The sequence below is a fragment of the Leptosomus discolor genome, chromosome 23, assembly GCF_034619465.1.
Source record: "Leptosomus discolor isolate bLepDis1 chromosome 23, bLepDis1.hap2, whole genome shotgun sequence".
NCBI lineage: Eukaryota > Metazoa > Chordata > Aves > Leptosomiformes > Leptosomidae > Leptosomus > Leptosomus discolor.
In genome coordinates this window covers 3,452,915-3,466,573 of record NC_141413.1, presented here as the reverse complement: position 1 = coordinate 3,466,573, position 13,659 = coordinate 3,452,915, and the positions used below count along the sequence as shown (strand labels likewise).

The window sequence follows — 13,659 nt, the reverse complement described above, 5'->3', positions numbered from 1 at the left end:
TCAGGTGCCTATAAGGACTCAAGGACGGTCTGGAGGATGTCTATAGGGACCAGGGGGGGGCTATAAGGACTCGGGGGGGGCGGAATCTATCAGGATTGGGGGGGTCTGGGGAGTCTGTAAGGACCGCAGGGCCATAAGGGCTGGTGGGGGTGTTGGGAAGGGCTTTGGGGGGGGTCTGGAGGGGTGGGGGTCTATAAGGACCAGGGAGGCTATAATGACCAGGGGATCTGGAGAGATGGGGGGGGGGTGGTGTCTGTGGGTATGGGAGGGGGTGTCTATAGGAGCAAGGGGGGCTATAAGGACTGCGGGGGTCTGTAGGAGCCAGGGGCTGGATAAGTAGTGCTGGGGGGGTCTATAATGATGGGGGGGAGAATGAGGAGAGATGAGGGGGGTCTATAAGGATGGGGGTCCATAGGGTCAAGGGCAGCTGTAAGGACTGGAAGGGGGGGGGACTATTGGGATGGGTGATTGGGGACTGGGGGGGGATCTGTAGGGATTGGGGGGGTCTGGGGTGACCGGGGCATAGATAATAACTAAGGGGGGGGGCGAATGGGGAAAGACCGGGGGAGGGTCTGTAAGGATGAGGGTCCATAAGGATTTGGGGGAGTCCTTGGGGAATAAGGGGGCTGCAGGGATGGGAGAGGGATCTATGGGACGGGGCGGGGGGGACCCAGAGGAACTGGTGGGTCCGGGGAGGGGAGGGGGGGGCTGTAAGGCCCGGGGGGGAATATGCCGGGGGAGGCGGGGGGGGGGGGGGGGGGGCAGGTACCGGACCGGAGGGGGGGCAGGGCCAGTACCGGGGGGAGGGCAGTACCGGGGGGGGGGGTGGGGGGGGGGGGCTGGGCAGGGCCGGTCCCGGGGGGGGGGGGGGGGGGCAGTACGGGGGGGGGGGGGGGGATGCGTCACGTCTGCACCGAGCGGCGGCCGGAGCCCCGGGCAGCGCCCCCCCCCCCCCCTCCTTCCCCGCCGCCCCCCCCCCCCCCCCCCCCTCCCCGCGCTCCGCCCGCGGCCGGGGCCGGGCCGGTGGCGGTGGCGGGGCCGGTGCCGGCGGCTCTTACTTGCCGATCTCCTCGTAGAGCTGGTACTCGTCGGTGAAGCGGGTGCAGGGCACGGTGGTGGCCATGCTGCCGCCGCGCCGCGCCGCAATGAGCCGCCCCGGCACCGGCTCCGGCTCCGGCTCCGGCTCCGCCTGGCGCGGGGGGGCGGGAGGAGGCGCTGCCGGGCCGGGGGAGGCACCGGCCGGGGGAGGCACCAGCCCGGGACAGCCCCCGCCGCGCACACACACACACACACACACACACACACACAACCCCCCCCCCCCCCCCCCTCCTCCTCCCCCCGGCTGGGAACCCCCCCCGCCACTTCCCGGGGTGTCCCCACACCCCCACACCCCCCCCCCCCGCTGGTCCGCGTCGGACCTGCCCCCGCACCGGGGACCACCCCCCCCCCCCCCCCCCGGGGCTGGACCCCGCGGGGATCCCCGACCCCGTGTACCCTCCAAGGGGCCCATAAGCAGACACCCCCCCGCCCCGCTCCAGGACACCTTGACCCCAAATTTGCCCCCCCCCCCCCCCCCAAGGTGGGGGGGACCGACATCTCCCCCTCCCTTCAAAGGACCCCAAAGCCAGACCCCCTCTACCCTGAGGACCCACATCTCCTCCCCCCAAATATCCCCAGACCCCTCCCCGGGATCCCCCCCCTGCAATATCACCGTACCCAGACCCTCTCCCCAGGATCTCACATCCCCTCAAAAGACCCCAAATCCCCCCCGCTCCAGATCCCACATCTGCCCCCCCCAAATAAAAAACCCCAATATCCAGACACCCCCCTCAAGGACCCCACATCCACTCTCTCCACCATCCCCCTGCCTCCCCACCCTCCTATACCCCCCCAATAACGAGCCCCCCCCTCCCCAATGTCACCCCAAACAACCCCTTCAGGCTCCAGCCCCCCCCCCCCAAGCAAAACACCCAGGAGGGGTCTGGGGGGGCAACCTCCCCCCCTCCCAATGGCACCTTGAAGCCCCCCAATCCCAGAAGCTTGCTGGGGTGGGTGGGGGCAGGATTTTTGGGGGGGGATGACACACAAAAGGCCACCTTGAAGGCCACCAGCAGTCCCAGGGTGCTGGGACATGGGGGGTCCTCCCCCCCCCGCCCCGGCACACGTCCACCCGTGGGGCTGGGGGCGAGCGGGTGGGTGGGAGCCGAGGGGCGCAGGCGAGCGGGTGGGTGGGCGTCGAGGGGCGCGGGCAAGCGGGTGCCCACCCCGGGGGCGCGGGTGGGTGGGTGGCTGGCGGCTGGCGCTGCCGTTGCCATGGGGACCGTGGGCGGCCGTGGGGGACTGCGCCGAGCCCGGTTATATTTGTGCATCGCCACGGAGAAATTTCGGAGCCCGGGGAGATGGGGTTGGGGTGGGGGGACGACGGCAGGGAGGTGGGGGAGTAGTGGGGTGAGACCCCCAAGGGCGGCACCCCCAAAGCGGACAGGCTAAATCTAGACACCCTCCCCCCCCCCCCCCCCACCAGGGATCCCATATCTACCCCCAAAGGACCCCAAAATCCAGCACATCCCTCCGCTACCCCTCCCCCCCCCCGGCTCCCATACCCACCCTGCCCAAAGGACCCCAAAATCCAGCCCCTGCCCGCAGGTTAGGGGACATGATGGGCCACCCGCAGACATCCCCAGGGACCCCCCTTGGGTGTCCCCGACATTTAAGTGGGTGGTGGTGGGGGGGTCGCGGCACACAGCGTCCCCTCCCCGGGGGCGGTGGCACCGAATCACTCGCAGGCCCTGCACTCCAGAAACATCTTTATTGCAAACCGAGGGGATGGGGGTGCGGGGCAAGGCGATGGCCGGGGACCCCCAACCCACACGCCCCAAGACGGGGCCCAGTGGGAAGCTGCAAGAGCCAGGCTGGGCCTGGGGGGGGAGCCCCGGGCTCCTGTGTCCCCAACTCTGAGACCCCAAAGTGCCGCGCCAGGGAAGTCCAGACACCTCCAGGGCTATGGCAGTATGGGGGGGGGCTGGTGGCCACAAAGGCTGGGCCTGTAGCCCCCCTGCCAGGGACCATCCCATCCCACCCCCCCCCCCCCACCAGTGCTGTGAGTGACAGCCCCTGCCGACCCCTCGAGGAGGGACAAGCAAACCCTGGGGGGCTGGCTGGGGTCTCTGCAGCGCAGCACCCATGGGAGACCCCAGAGCAGGGCCTGGCGAGGGGATTTGGGGGGTGCCAGGCAGGCAGGGCAGCAGGCAGGGCAGCAGGCAGGGCGCGGGCAGGGCCAGGCTCTCTCCCCCCGTACCCCCCATCATCCCCGCTGCCCGTACCCAGAGAGCACAGCTCCGTCTGCGAGGGACTAAGCTGCCCTGTGCCGGGGCGGGGAGGGATGCGCACCCCCAGAAGCCCAAAAAGAAGCATTCTCAGCCACCAGAAATAATAATTATGTCACCCAACGAGCTCCGTCTATTCCGGAAAAACAACAGAGCTGTCGCCAGCGCGAGGCGAGGAGAGGAGAAGGGTCCCAGCCGCGCGGGTTGCCTTGGTGATGGGACATAAATCTGCATTCGCCAGGTTTCCCCGCATGCACATCAAACCGCCGAGCCTGGTGCCGGGTGGCGAAGGCAGTGGAAGGGTGCTGGCAGAACGCATCGCTGGCGAGCGGGTTCCAGGCGCCAGCGTTGGGTGCGAGGGCCCGGGTGGGCGTCCGGGTGGGTTCCTCCTCTCCCCGCTCCGTTCCTCGGCCGTTTTTCCCTGCTGTCAAAACTGCACGGCGCCAGGGGAGATGTTGAACATGGAGGGGTCGAACTTCTGGCCGCGGAAGGGAGAGCCCTCGGTGTCCCAGCCCTTCTTCAGCATCTCGTGCACCTTCTGCAAAGAGGCCACAGGTTCCCATCGGGCCGGGGTGGACCCCACACCTTCACCCCCGCCCCTCGCCCTCCTCGCCACCGCAGCGGAGGGTACCGGCTCACCCCGCAGGTGCCGGGGCCTCTCGTCTGCCCAGGAAAGGGCGGATGGCACACGGGGATGGGAGGAGCGGAGGGGGGCTCCTTGGTCGGGCTGAAGCCAGACCTGCGTGGGTTCACCCCGGATGAGACGGCAGGGCTGGCTCCGGGGGGGAGGCCATCGCCGGTGCAGGGGGGGGTCTGGGCTCACAGGCATTTGCCAAGGTGCCGGGACGGGGAAGATGGGAGCGTGCGTGCAAAAGACGGGGACCAGCAGAACCTCACACCCCCGAACTGGAGATGGAGGGGACACCCTGTGTGAGGAGGAGCTCCCGAGACGGAGCAGAGCCGTGGAACTGCCCCACGCCGCACCCTTTCACCGGAGACGGGACCAACGGAGGAGCTGGAGGGCCCATGGCAGGGCAGGGCTGGGCTGGTGGCTCGGGGCGGCCGGCACCTACCAGCTCGTGGCTCTGGGGCTTGCCCTGCAGCTTCTGGTGGTAGTCGAAGGTGAGGCGGTCCAGCACGGCGTGCTCCTCCTCGTCCACCGTGGCCATGGAGCGCTCCTTGTTGATCTTATCGATGTCGATCTGCTCCTCGCCCTCCAGGATGGCGTTCCACCAGTACTCGTCCCCTTTGTTCAGGTTGATCTGGGGACGAGGCGCGGGTCAGAGGAGAGCGGGGAGAGGAGCCCCCATCCTGCCCCTGGGGTGCGTTACCCCCCGCCTGCCCCACACCACCGCGGCGGCGATGCCGTGAGCTCAGCCGTGCCCACGCGTCGCCCCGCAGCACGGCTGGGGCTTGCCGATGAGGGGGGTCCTGCTCGCCCTCGATCGAGCCCCAGGACCCCCCGCCATGGCTGGCAGAGGGGGAGAAACACTCGTCCCTCCCTCCCTCGGTGGCCCAAGGGCTTTGCACAGCCCCGCCGCAGCCCTCCACAGCTCCAGCTCTGGCCGCTGGGCCGGACGGCACCGCAGGAATCTTGGCCCACGCCACAGTACGAGGCCAGGACAGGCGTCCTCCGCGGTAGCCAGCTCGTGGCTAATGCCAGCCCGGGGCCGCATGGCCGATGCCGCAGCAGCAAGACGGCACAGCCCCCAGAGAGCCGGGCCGGCTCGTCCGCAGCCGCCCAGAAGCCGAAAGCCCGGGGGGACCCGTCGGATGAAGAATCCCTGCCCAGCGGAGCGTGGGGCCGGGGCTCCCGGCCTGGCAGCGCGGCGATGCCGCCTTTCGCTAACCCAGAAGGAGCCCTCGCCTCGGCTCCCCCCCGGGGCTCGCGCCGCAGGCGGGAGCGTGGGTGGCAAAGGAGATGAAAATGTCACCCGCCGCCGTGCCATGCCCGCCCCTGCTCGCTGCCGTGGCTCGCTGGCCAGCCCCGGAGGGATGGTGTGAGGAGAGGGGACATCCCCGCGCCTCCAGCCCGTATCCTCGCTGGCAAAAGCCGCCGGCCGTGGCCACGGGCCTCCCCAGCGCACGGCTGGCCGGAGGGGCCGCGCCGGGTGCCAGCGAACGCCGGCGTGGCCGCGGGGAATCCCACACCGGGAACCCCGACTTGCTTTTTCTTTTGGCCAAGAGAGGTGGGCTGCTTCTCCTGTATTATTTCAGCAATAATCCCAGCAGCAAGGAAGATTTACGACGTTCATCGGCCTCTCTGCAAAATCATCAATAAAGGCAGACAATACAATTTACTCAAACCTCCCTGGAAGCTCAACAGCTCTGGAGGGGAAAACACGGGCAGCCATTAAAGTTACGGAGCCGGGTGTCTCTCTGCGGTGCAAAGAAAAGGAACCAATTAATACAGGAGGGGGTGGCTGGGGTTTAATCCTTCTGGGAGAGCAGAGCCGGTAAAATATTCCAGCTCGGGGAAGGCGTTTAGTTTTTCCAGCTAGACAGGCGTGCTTGTTCTCCTCTTAATTGCACAGTCCCACTTTCGAGGGGAGGAAGAGCCGCCGAGGGTTTGCTTGTGGGCTTCCCAGCCCTGGGTGGGCAGGCGGGGGAATGGTGAACTCCCCCCGAAACCGTCGTCCTCTCAGCGAGCAAGACGAGCCGGGGCTCAGCAGGCCTGGCCAGCCCGAGCTTGTGGCAGGAGCGCCCGCCCGGCTCGCTGCTGCTCCTCTGGGTTTGAAACAAGGGGAACGTCCCCACGGTGCTGCCGGTGAGGTGTGAGCTGCCCTGGTGATGGCTTCGGTGCCGAGGGCGTATGGCGAGGTACGGCCCCGCCAGCGCCAGGCTGGCAGCAGAGGGATGAACAGACTCCAGAGGACTTCATGGCTTGTCATCACCACCTCCATGCCAGAGCGCCACGGGAAGGAAAACCCATCCCCTCTCCCTTCCCTACCCAATTCCCTCCCTCCCCCAGCATCCCACCACTGTCCCCTCCACCAGCAGACCCCAGGGAACCCCCCCCCCCGGAGCCACAGACCAGGTGGAAAACACCCACCAGACCCGAATCCCCCTCGTCTGCAGACCACCCCCGGCGAAAGACAGCGGAGCTGCCGCTGCGAGCGCCAGCCCGGGGATCCTTTCCTCCTCCCCGCCCCACGCGTGGCCCTCGCTTTATTTACCGCATACTGTTTCCCACCCTGCTGGGAAGACAGAATTATTCATTTCCTCGCCAGCTTTTCTGCGATGCGCATCGCTACAGCGCTGAGTGCTTTGCAAACAATAATTAATTAACCTCTGCAGCCCGCCTTGGGCGCACAGGGGAACGCGCTCACCCCTCCTTTTATTCCAGGGGGGAGAGACATAAAAGTGGGACTCGCTCCGAGGTGGGAGCCCCACTTTCCGACGCGAGCCTCCGAAACACGCACGGGCCAGGGCAAAGCTCTCTCTGTCACCTTGAGTTTCGGGTTTTGTGGTCGGAAGAGGTGCTGGAGCACTCACAGCGGACAAGTCCAACCTCCAGGACGGGAAGGATGGGCTGAGGTTGATTTCTCGGAAGCATTTCTGCCGCCGGTGTCCGTCGACTCAGCCCGTCGCTCGGCTGGGCACGTGGGCCACGAGAGCTTGCAGTGATGGAGACACGGGCGGGAGGCTCACCGGGCGCTTGGGTTTGAGAAGGTCGAGGTACGAGAGAGCTGAGAGACTGTGGCAGATCTCTGGGCTCAGCCCGGGCAGGGTCACGGCCCTCGCCCACCCACGGAGAAAGGCTCCGGCGCTCGACCGGCAGCACCGCGCGAGGCTGCACGCTCCCTCGGGTTGCGCTCCGGAAACCCCGCCGGGCTCCGGGAGGGAGCGGGGCTTTTTTCGCAAGGACAAATCTTGACCTGGTTACGTTCCTCCCTGCGAGACAAGGCAAAAGCTTTGCCCGCGCTTGAAGCTGCCACTACAAGTTTCCCAGCCGACAGCTCAGCCCGACCCTCCCGAGTCTTCGAAATGCCGGTGGCCGTTTGCCAGAGGCAGGATCAGATCCCTGCAGCGTGCCCGGGCTCTTGGTCAGGCTTCAGCTCGGCTGTTCAGGCTGGTGGGTCCCAAAGGGCCTCCTGGGCTGTAGGGAGATCCTTCACCCACAGCCAAAAGGGGTAAAAGCCCAGCTGGGTCTTTTGGGGTGCACAGGGAGGCAGGAACAGCCGCTCCAAAGGCGGAGGAGAGGGAAGCTTGCAGGGGGGACACCCCTGCTGCCGTATCCAAAGCTGGCAGCGTCCTCGTGCCGCAGCGCTCGTGTTCCCAAAGCCGGTGTCCGAGACATGAGCTGCCAGTCACGAGGGGCAGGGGCAGTTCCCACGCCGGGGCGCTTGGCAAAGCGCAGGGGCCGGGCGAGGATGGACGGCAAAGAGGATGGCTGCAGGCGGAGACGGGCGCGTGGGAGGGATGGGATACTCGGCAGGCACGTCTGTGGCCGAGAGGGATCCTCCAGCGGCACGCCAAGAGGGTGACAGGCGTCGTTGGCATGGACATGGGGTCACGTCACATCTCCACGCCCTGCTGGGAAGGTCACAACCCTTCGTTGCTGGTGCTGGGCTTCATCATAGCACGGGGTTTCTTCTCCGATCCGAAATACCTCGTCAGAGCTGGAGAGGTGCTGCCAAGGGATAGAAGTAGGTCTTGGGAAAACCACCTCTCACCACCCGCCTTCCTTCTGGAAGAGCAGCAGCCGTCGCCCCAAAAGTCGGCAGATGTTTAGGGGGTCCGGAGGAGGCAGCAGGCGATGTTTCCAGCAGCGTGCGGCGGGCAGGGCAGAAGGACAGCACCACAGATTATTATTAACTTGGCCTCACGGCTCACGAGCTGACAAGCTGAAGACTGTCATAGCTGTTCGAGGCAGGACGCGGTGACAAAAGCCCAAGCGCGGATACCGAGCGCTGGAGAGGTGGAGAAAAAGAGAGGGAACGAGGGGAAAAAATCCTCAACCACGAAAATAATCCCAAAACGTGTTGTGCACAACACCCAGCGGAGATTTCTAAAAACGGCTCGTGCGAAGTTATTTTAATCTCACTTTTGACAAGCGAGCGGGTGCGAGAGAGAAGGGAGAGCACAGGGATTATACCTGGGACCGGGGCTCTGGCGCAGCACCACAGGCAGGGGCACGATCCTGGGACACGATCCCGAGCGGGAGGAGGTGTGGACAGAGCCCCCGCCACGCGTCGCGGGCATCGGCAGGGCGCTCCGCTTCCAAGTGACGCCCGCTCCGGGTTTCTGCCGCAGCTGGGCTGCCGTGCCAACCGCGAGCGTGCCGAAGGACGAGATGGGAAAGACGCTGGGGCTCAGCCCAGGCGCCGGCAGGGAGAACCTCACGGAGCAGGAGGGGAAGGCAGAGAGGTCTCTGAGCGCTGGGAAGGGGGGAGCACTGGGGCTGCTGGAGAGCGGGCGGAGGTGCGGTGAGGAGGATAAACCGGTAAGAACCCCAGAGGGGATGGGGAAAGCAGCGCTGGTGTGTGTTCTAAGGCGGATCAATCTCCTTAGGATAAGAGCTGGGAGGAGAAGGGAGGCCAGTTAATGACAGCCCATGAACGGGCACCCCAGAAGGGAACCGAGCACAGGGCAGGGGATGCTGAGGAGGCGAAAGGCGGCTGGAACAGCAGCCTGGAGAGCACAGGGATCTCGATGATCCTTGACATGTCCCGCAAGAGCCCACGGGACTCAACCGCCTCTCTGCACAGAGCCGGGACTTTCCCAGACAGACACCACCAAGCAGGAGAGATTTCACCTCCTCAGCGCACGGATCAAGCTCTGCCCGCAGAGACCACCTCAACTCACAGACCGTGAAAACACGAGCGCACGCGGGTTCTTCTCCGCACAGAGGTGCCCCCAGCAGCCACCAAGATGGGCAGGATCTCCTCGGGTGACTCCAGCACTGGCACCGGGTGACTTCGGCTTTGACGGCGTCCCCACCCTGCCAGGGGATGCCGTCCCCTGGGTCCCGGGGAGGGAAGCCAGGTGGCACCTTGCGGCACCCAGCAGGACGAAGACGCTCCTGACGGCATTCTGGGGTCACGGGGAGCTGCGCCACCGCCAGCCCTCCGGCCAAACCCGGACGGCGCCGTCCAGTCCCCTCCCAGGCGCCAAACGAAGCAATCCCTGAGCGCGCGGCTGGCTGTCTCCTGATGAATGAATCGGGAAGAGGCGCAAACCACTTTTGGCTACTCTGCGCACAGAAAAAGGAGGTGCTCTCGGGCGAGAATTACTCACTCTGCTCCAGTTACCTTACAATTCTTCAAGCGAAATTTCATCCCACCATCAATATGTTGGCAGCCAGCTGGAGATCCTCACAACCTTGTGCTCGTGCTAATTCGAGGCAAGACCCAGCTCTAGGGTTGGAGGTAATGGGACCGCTCCCCACGCTGCCCGTGGCCGCTCCAGAAGGCCCCAAATCTCGCTCCACCCGCGCGCCGTTCCCATCCTCCTCCGGCGTCGGGTATTTAACAAACATTGCCTCCCTTGCTGATCCTGGGAACACCCACCAGGGACTCCCATCCGCGCCGTGGAGCAGCCACCCGTTGGGCCACTTTCTCTTGAATGGGTTTACTCCTTCCCAGGATTGTTTCTCTTCCCGGATCAGCTAATTTTCAAGAAGCTTAAGAACATTTCAAAACCGCAGGTTAACGATGCCACCGCCTCCTTTTTCACATCCTTTCAACGGCCTAACAGAGTTGGAGAAGCTCATGACAGCCTTGAGACTCCTGAAACTCTTCCGGGAAAGCCTCTGGGTGGAAAAGGAGAAGGCAAAGATGGCCACAGGTGGCCAAACCCCACTCCCAGCACAATCCTGGCCCCAAAACTCGCGGAGGAGTTTGGCAACGGTTTGACACTCAAGATCGCAGGTTGACGGGCAGCAACGCAACCCCCAGGACAGCTCCAGCTGTGGACACAGCCCCAGGACAGCAGAACTCACACCCTCAGCCTGGACATCTGGAGCACACCAGAAAGGAGCCACGAGGCTGGGAACCCCCCAGTAACACACTGCTGGGCAGGAACAGCCCCTGAACCACCTCGACAAGGAAGATTCGCGGCGCTGGGGCGGCAGACACGCAGCAAGCCACGGTGCCTGCGGAAGGCAAAGAGAGAAGCAGCCACAGCGACCGCTTCCAACAGGGTAAGTCAGAAACCCGAGGCAGGATGGAAAGGAACGGCAGGGAACAGGCATCTGCCGGGATACTGGGGTTGGATGGGGCCAGGAGAGTCGGAGAGCAAAGCTGCTGCACCACGGGGCGGTGCCACGGCCTCTCTCTGCTGGCAGGCGCCACGTGCCGGGATCAGGGGCCAGTGACCACGTCTAGATAACAGATGTGCTCCCACCACCGCAGGCCGGAGCCTGGGGACCCTCCTCGCCCAACCTGGTGGATGTGTTGCTCTGCCAGCACCCCGCTGCCGCTCGCCCGGAGGGGCAGCTCAGGAGCTGGAGGCAGGGCACGGCACAGAGGCAAGGGCAGAGCGAGCTGGATGTTGGATTGGGAAAGCCTGACCCGTCCAGATCTCGCTCCAACTTCCAGCTGCTCTGGTTTTCCAGGTCAAGCCCAGCAGAGCTGCAAGCCAAGGCGCGGAGACGCGGCTGGCGTAGACCGCCCTTACCAAAACGCACTTCCCTGGCTCCAGGCTCCAGAGGGAACTCTCCGTGTTGATCCTGTGGGTGAGTTTCCCTTCCATGAGGACACGCTGGCTGCTCCCCTCCAGCACTGCTACGCGAATTGCGCCGCTGCTGATATCCACAGACACCTGGAAACACAGAGCGAGAGAGAAAACAATCAGGAAGGTTCCTGCTCGCCCTCTTGCCGTGCTTAGTTGGGGTGTGGGTTCAAGTGCACTCGCTGGGGATGAGAGAGAGAGAGAGAGAGAGAAGAGCTTTCAGACCTGCATGGAGCAGGAGGGTGGGAATCCCACTGTCATTTCAGAGCAAATAGCAACAGCTCGGAGGAGAAATGAAATCTCTCCAGGGAATGAAAGGCAGCGGGGCCCAGCAGACAGAGCCCTAGAAGGATTTGAGGCAGCTGGTTCTGCCACCGTGACTGCCCCGTGCCTCAGTTTCCCCCCCGAGAAAACCAGCCACGCTACAGGCCACCTCCATACAGCGCTCAAAGGCTGGATGCCCACTTGCTGCGACCGAGCTCTTCAGGAGCACAGCGGGTGCCCGGCTGTCACCGTGTCTTCCTGGGGCCCGAGCACTTCCCTACCAAGCTGGAGCAATTTGGGGATTTCTCCAGCGGGAAGGGCTGCAGCGGCTCGTCCCCCCCTTCCGCTGCGCCGCACTGACAGCACGCTCCTTGGCTCCGTTTCCACCGCCAGAGCCAGCGCTGGGCTCAGCCCAGGCCTCCCGTCAGGCGTGCGGGAGGGACGCTGCGGCACAGCTCCCCTTCTCCCCGGCGTGGGGGCGAGGGGACGAGGCAGCTCTGCCCCCAGGATCGGGGCCAGCTCCCGCCCGCAGGAGCCATATGGGGCACCCTGCTCTGACCTGCTGCGGAGGTGACATGGCTCTCCCCTGGGGAGACAGAGGCAGACTGCGACTTCGCTGCACGGCACGCAGTACCCTCGCTCTCCGGAGAGACCATATGCTCCCTCCTTTCCCCTTCGGTCCTGAGCTGCCGCCAGCAGAGAGCCCGAGCCAGGCCAGGGGGACTAAGGGAGGACCTGGCCGGGAAGGGGCAAGTTTGTGGCCCCCGGCGCTGCCCCGGCTCCGGCCTGAGAGGAGGAGACTGCGGTGAGATTTGCCTGCATTCTCTCCCAGAGTTCCCCCAGATCTTCCTCCCGCTCTGCAGATCTCATTTGAAATGTTATTACATTATCCATTACCTAGGAGATTTCCAGCGGCTCACTAGCTCCACGCAGGCAAGAGACAGGCAAAGCTGCTCCAGCCGGGGAGGGCACCACGGCTGCATCTGATGGATGCCACCCAGAATAAAGCCCCCAAACCCGCTGCGTGTGACAGGGAGCCGCCAGGGCTTCGACAGGAGCTGAGGAGGCCCAGTACAGGTTGACACCGGGACCGAGCTCCGATGCTGACGGCTGGGAGCAGGATCGCGGTCACGGGAAGGGCTCTGCCAGATGGGAGAGGACACCCGGCTTTCACCCGGCACGTGGCTGTCTGAAAGCAGCTCCTCCTGGATGGGAAACATCTCCAGAGAGGCTGCAGCACGGAGCAGCTTCCTCCAGCCCTGAGCTGAGGCCTCTCCACAGGGATGAGGCACGGGAATGAGGTCCTGCTCTCCACCATCACCGACCGCCCTGGTCCCCAGGCACAAGGACAGGGTTGCTGACGCCGGGCTCTCAGCACAGCACAGGGCCTGCCCAGAAAGGGTCAAGGGGAAAAAAGCAAAGGTGACCCCCAAGTTGCCTTCTGGGGGTGCTTCTTTGGGGTATGGAGGGCCAGGGAGGCTGAGATACGGAAGGCACAGATGCAGCACCGCGGCTGTGGGATCCATGGGGACAGGAACAGTCACATGTCAGAGGGGTTTTCCTCCAAGGTGGGGCTGAGGGACACCTTCGAGGTGGCTCTGGGGCCAAGAGCGTGTCAGGAGAGAGAGCGGAGAAACCCGAATGGAAGAAGAGATCCGAACTGGGCAGCCTTCACCCAGCCACTCTGCTGCACAACCAGCCAGCACGAGAAGCAACCTCAACACCCGCTCCCACCTGCAGCCAGAAAAAACGTCCCTCTCGGCACACCAGCCCACCGGCAGCGGTGACAAGGGACAGGAGCAAAGCACACACCACCCGAGAGCCCTGACTCCCCTTGCGAGGAGAAAAATGTCCGGGAGGACTCCCGTGTGCCCGCGGTGGTGCCCGGTGAATGCAGGGCTGGATGCACGTGGGCAGCGGCTCCTTCTCGGGTGCCTTGGTGGAAAACCCACCTCTGCTCGGCATCCCTACTCCACCGGGGAGGGCGGCTGGGCTCTCCGAGGGGCCACCTTTCCTCCCCCTGCCCCCCGCTACCCAAACTGTCCCACCCTGCCGCGCTCAGGGCACGCACGGCCGGCAAAACCGGGGGTTTGCCAGAACCGGGCACGGACAGCCCGCGGCTGACCCCAGGCAGCGGCTGCGGGGAAGCCAAGGGCGATCCCACGGGAAACACGCAGCTCAGCCACGAGCAGGGACACCCCAGAGGCTCTGAGGCTGCTTGCCCCCCACCATGTGCTCCCCACGAGCACCTCTGCCCCCCCCCCAAACCGCCTGGCTTTCACAAGAAAGCCCAGGTCTCGGCTCTCTGCCGTGGCTTTCCACCACAGTAATTTCTGTGCACACTAGAACGCCCACGCCCGCCCACGCCAACCAAACAAGCAAACACAAACCTACG

The 13,659-nt window shown here is 65.0% G+C and overlaps 1 protein-coding gene across 2 annotated transcripts in view; it reads right to left on the bottom strand.

Moving 5' to 3' along the window:
* Positions 1-3,209: 3,209 nt before the first annotated feature.
* NUDCD3 (NudC domain containing 3) overlaps positions 3,210-13,659 on the bottom strand; it is a 30,979-nt gene continuing 20,529 nt past the window's right edge. For both annotated transcript variants that reach the window (XM_086477127.1, XM_086477126.1), the window contains 3 exons: positions 10,947-11,090; positions 4,400-4,588; positions 3,210-3,864 (listed from right to left, as the gene is read on the bottom strand). In XM_086477127.1, coding sequence (XP_086333253.1) covers positions 3,754-3,864; positions 4,400-4,588; positions 10,947-11,090 — 444 coding nt within the window. In that variant the 3' untranslated portion in view covers positions 3,210-3,753. The remainder of the gene's footprint in view (positions 3,865-4,399; positions 4,589-10,946; positions 11,091-13,659) is intronic.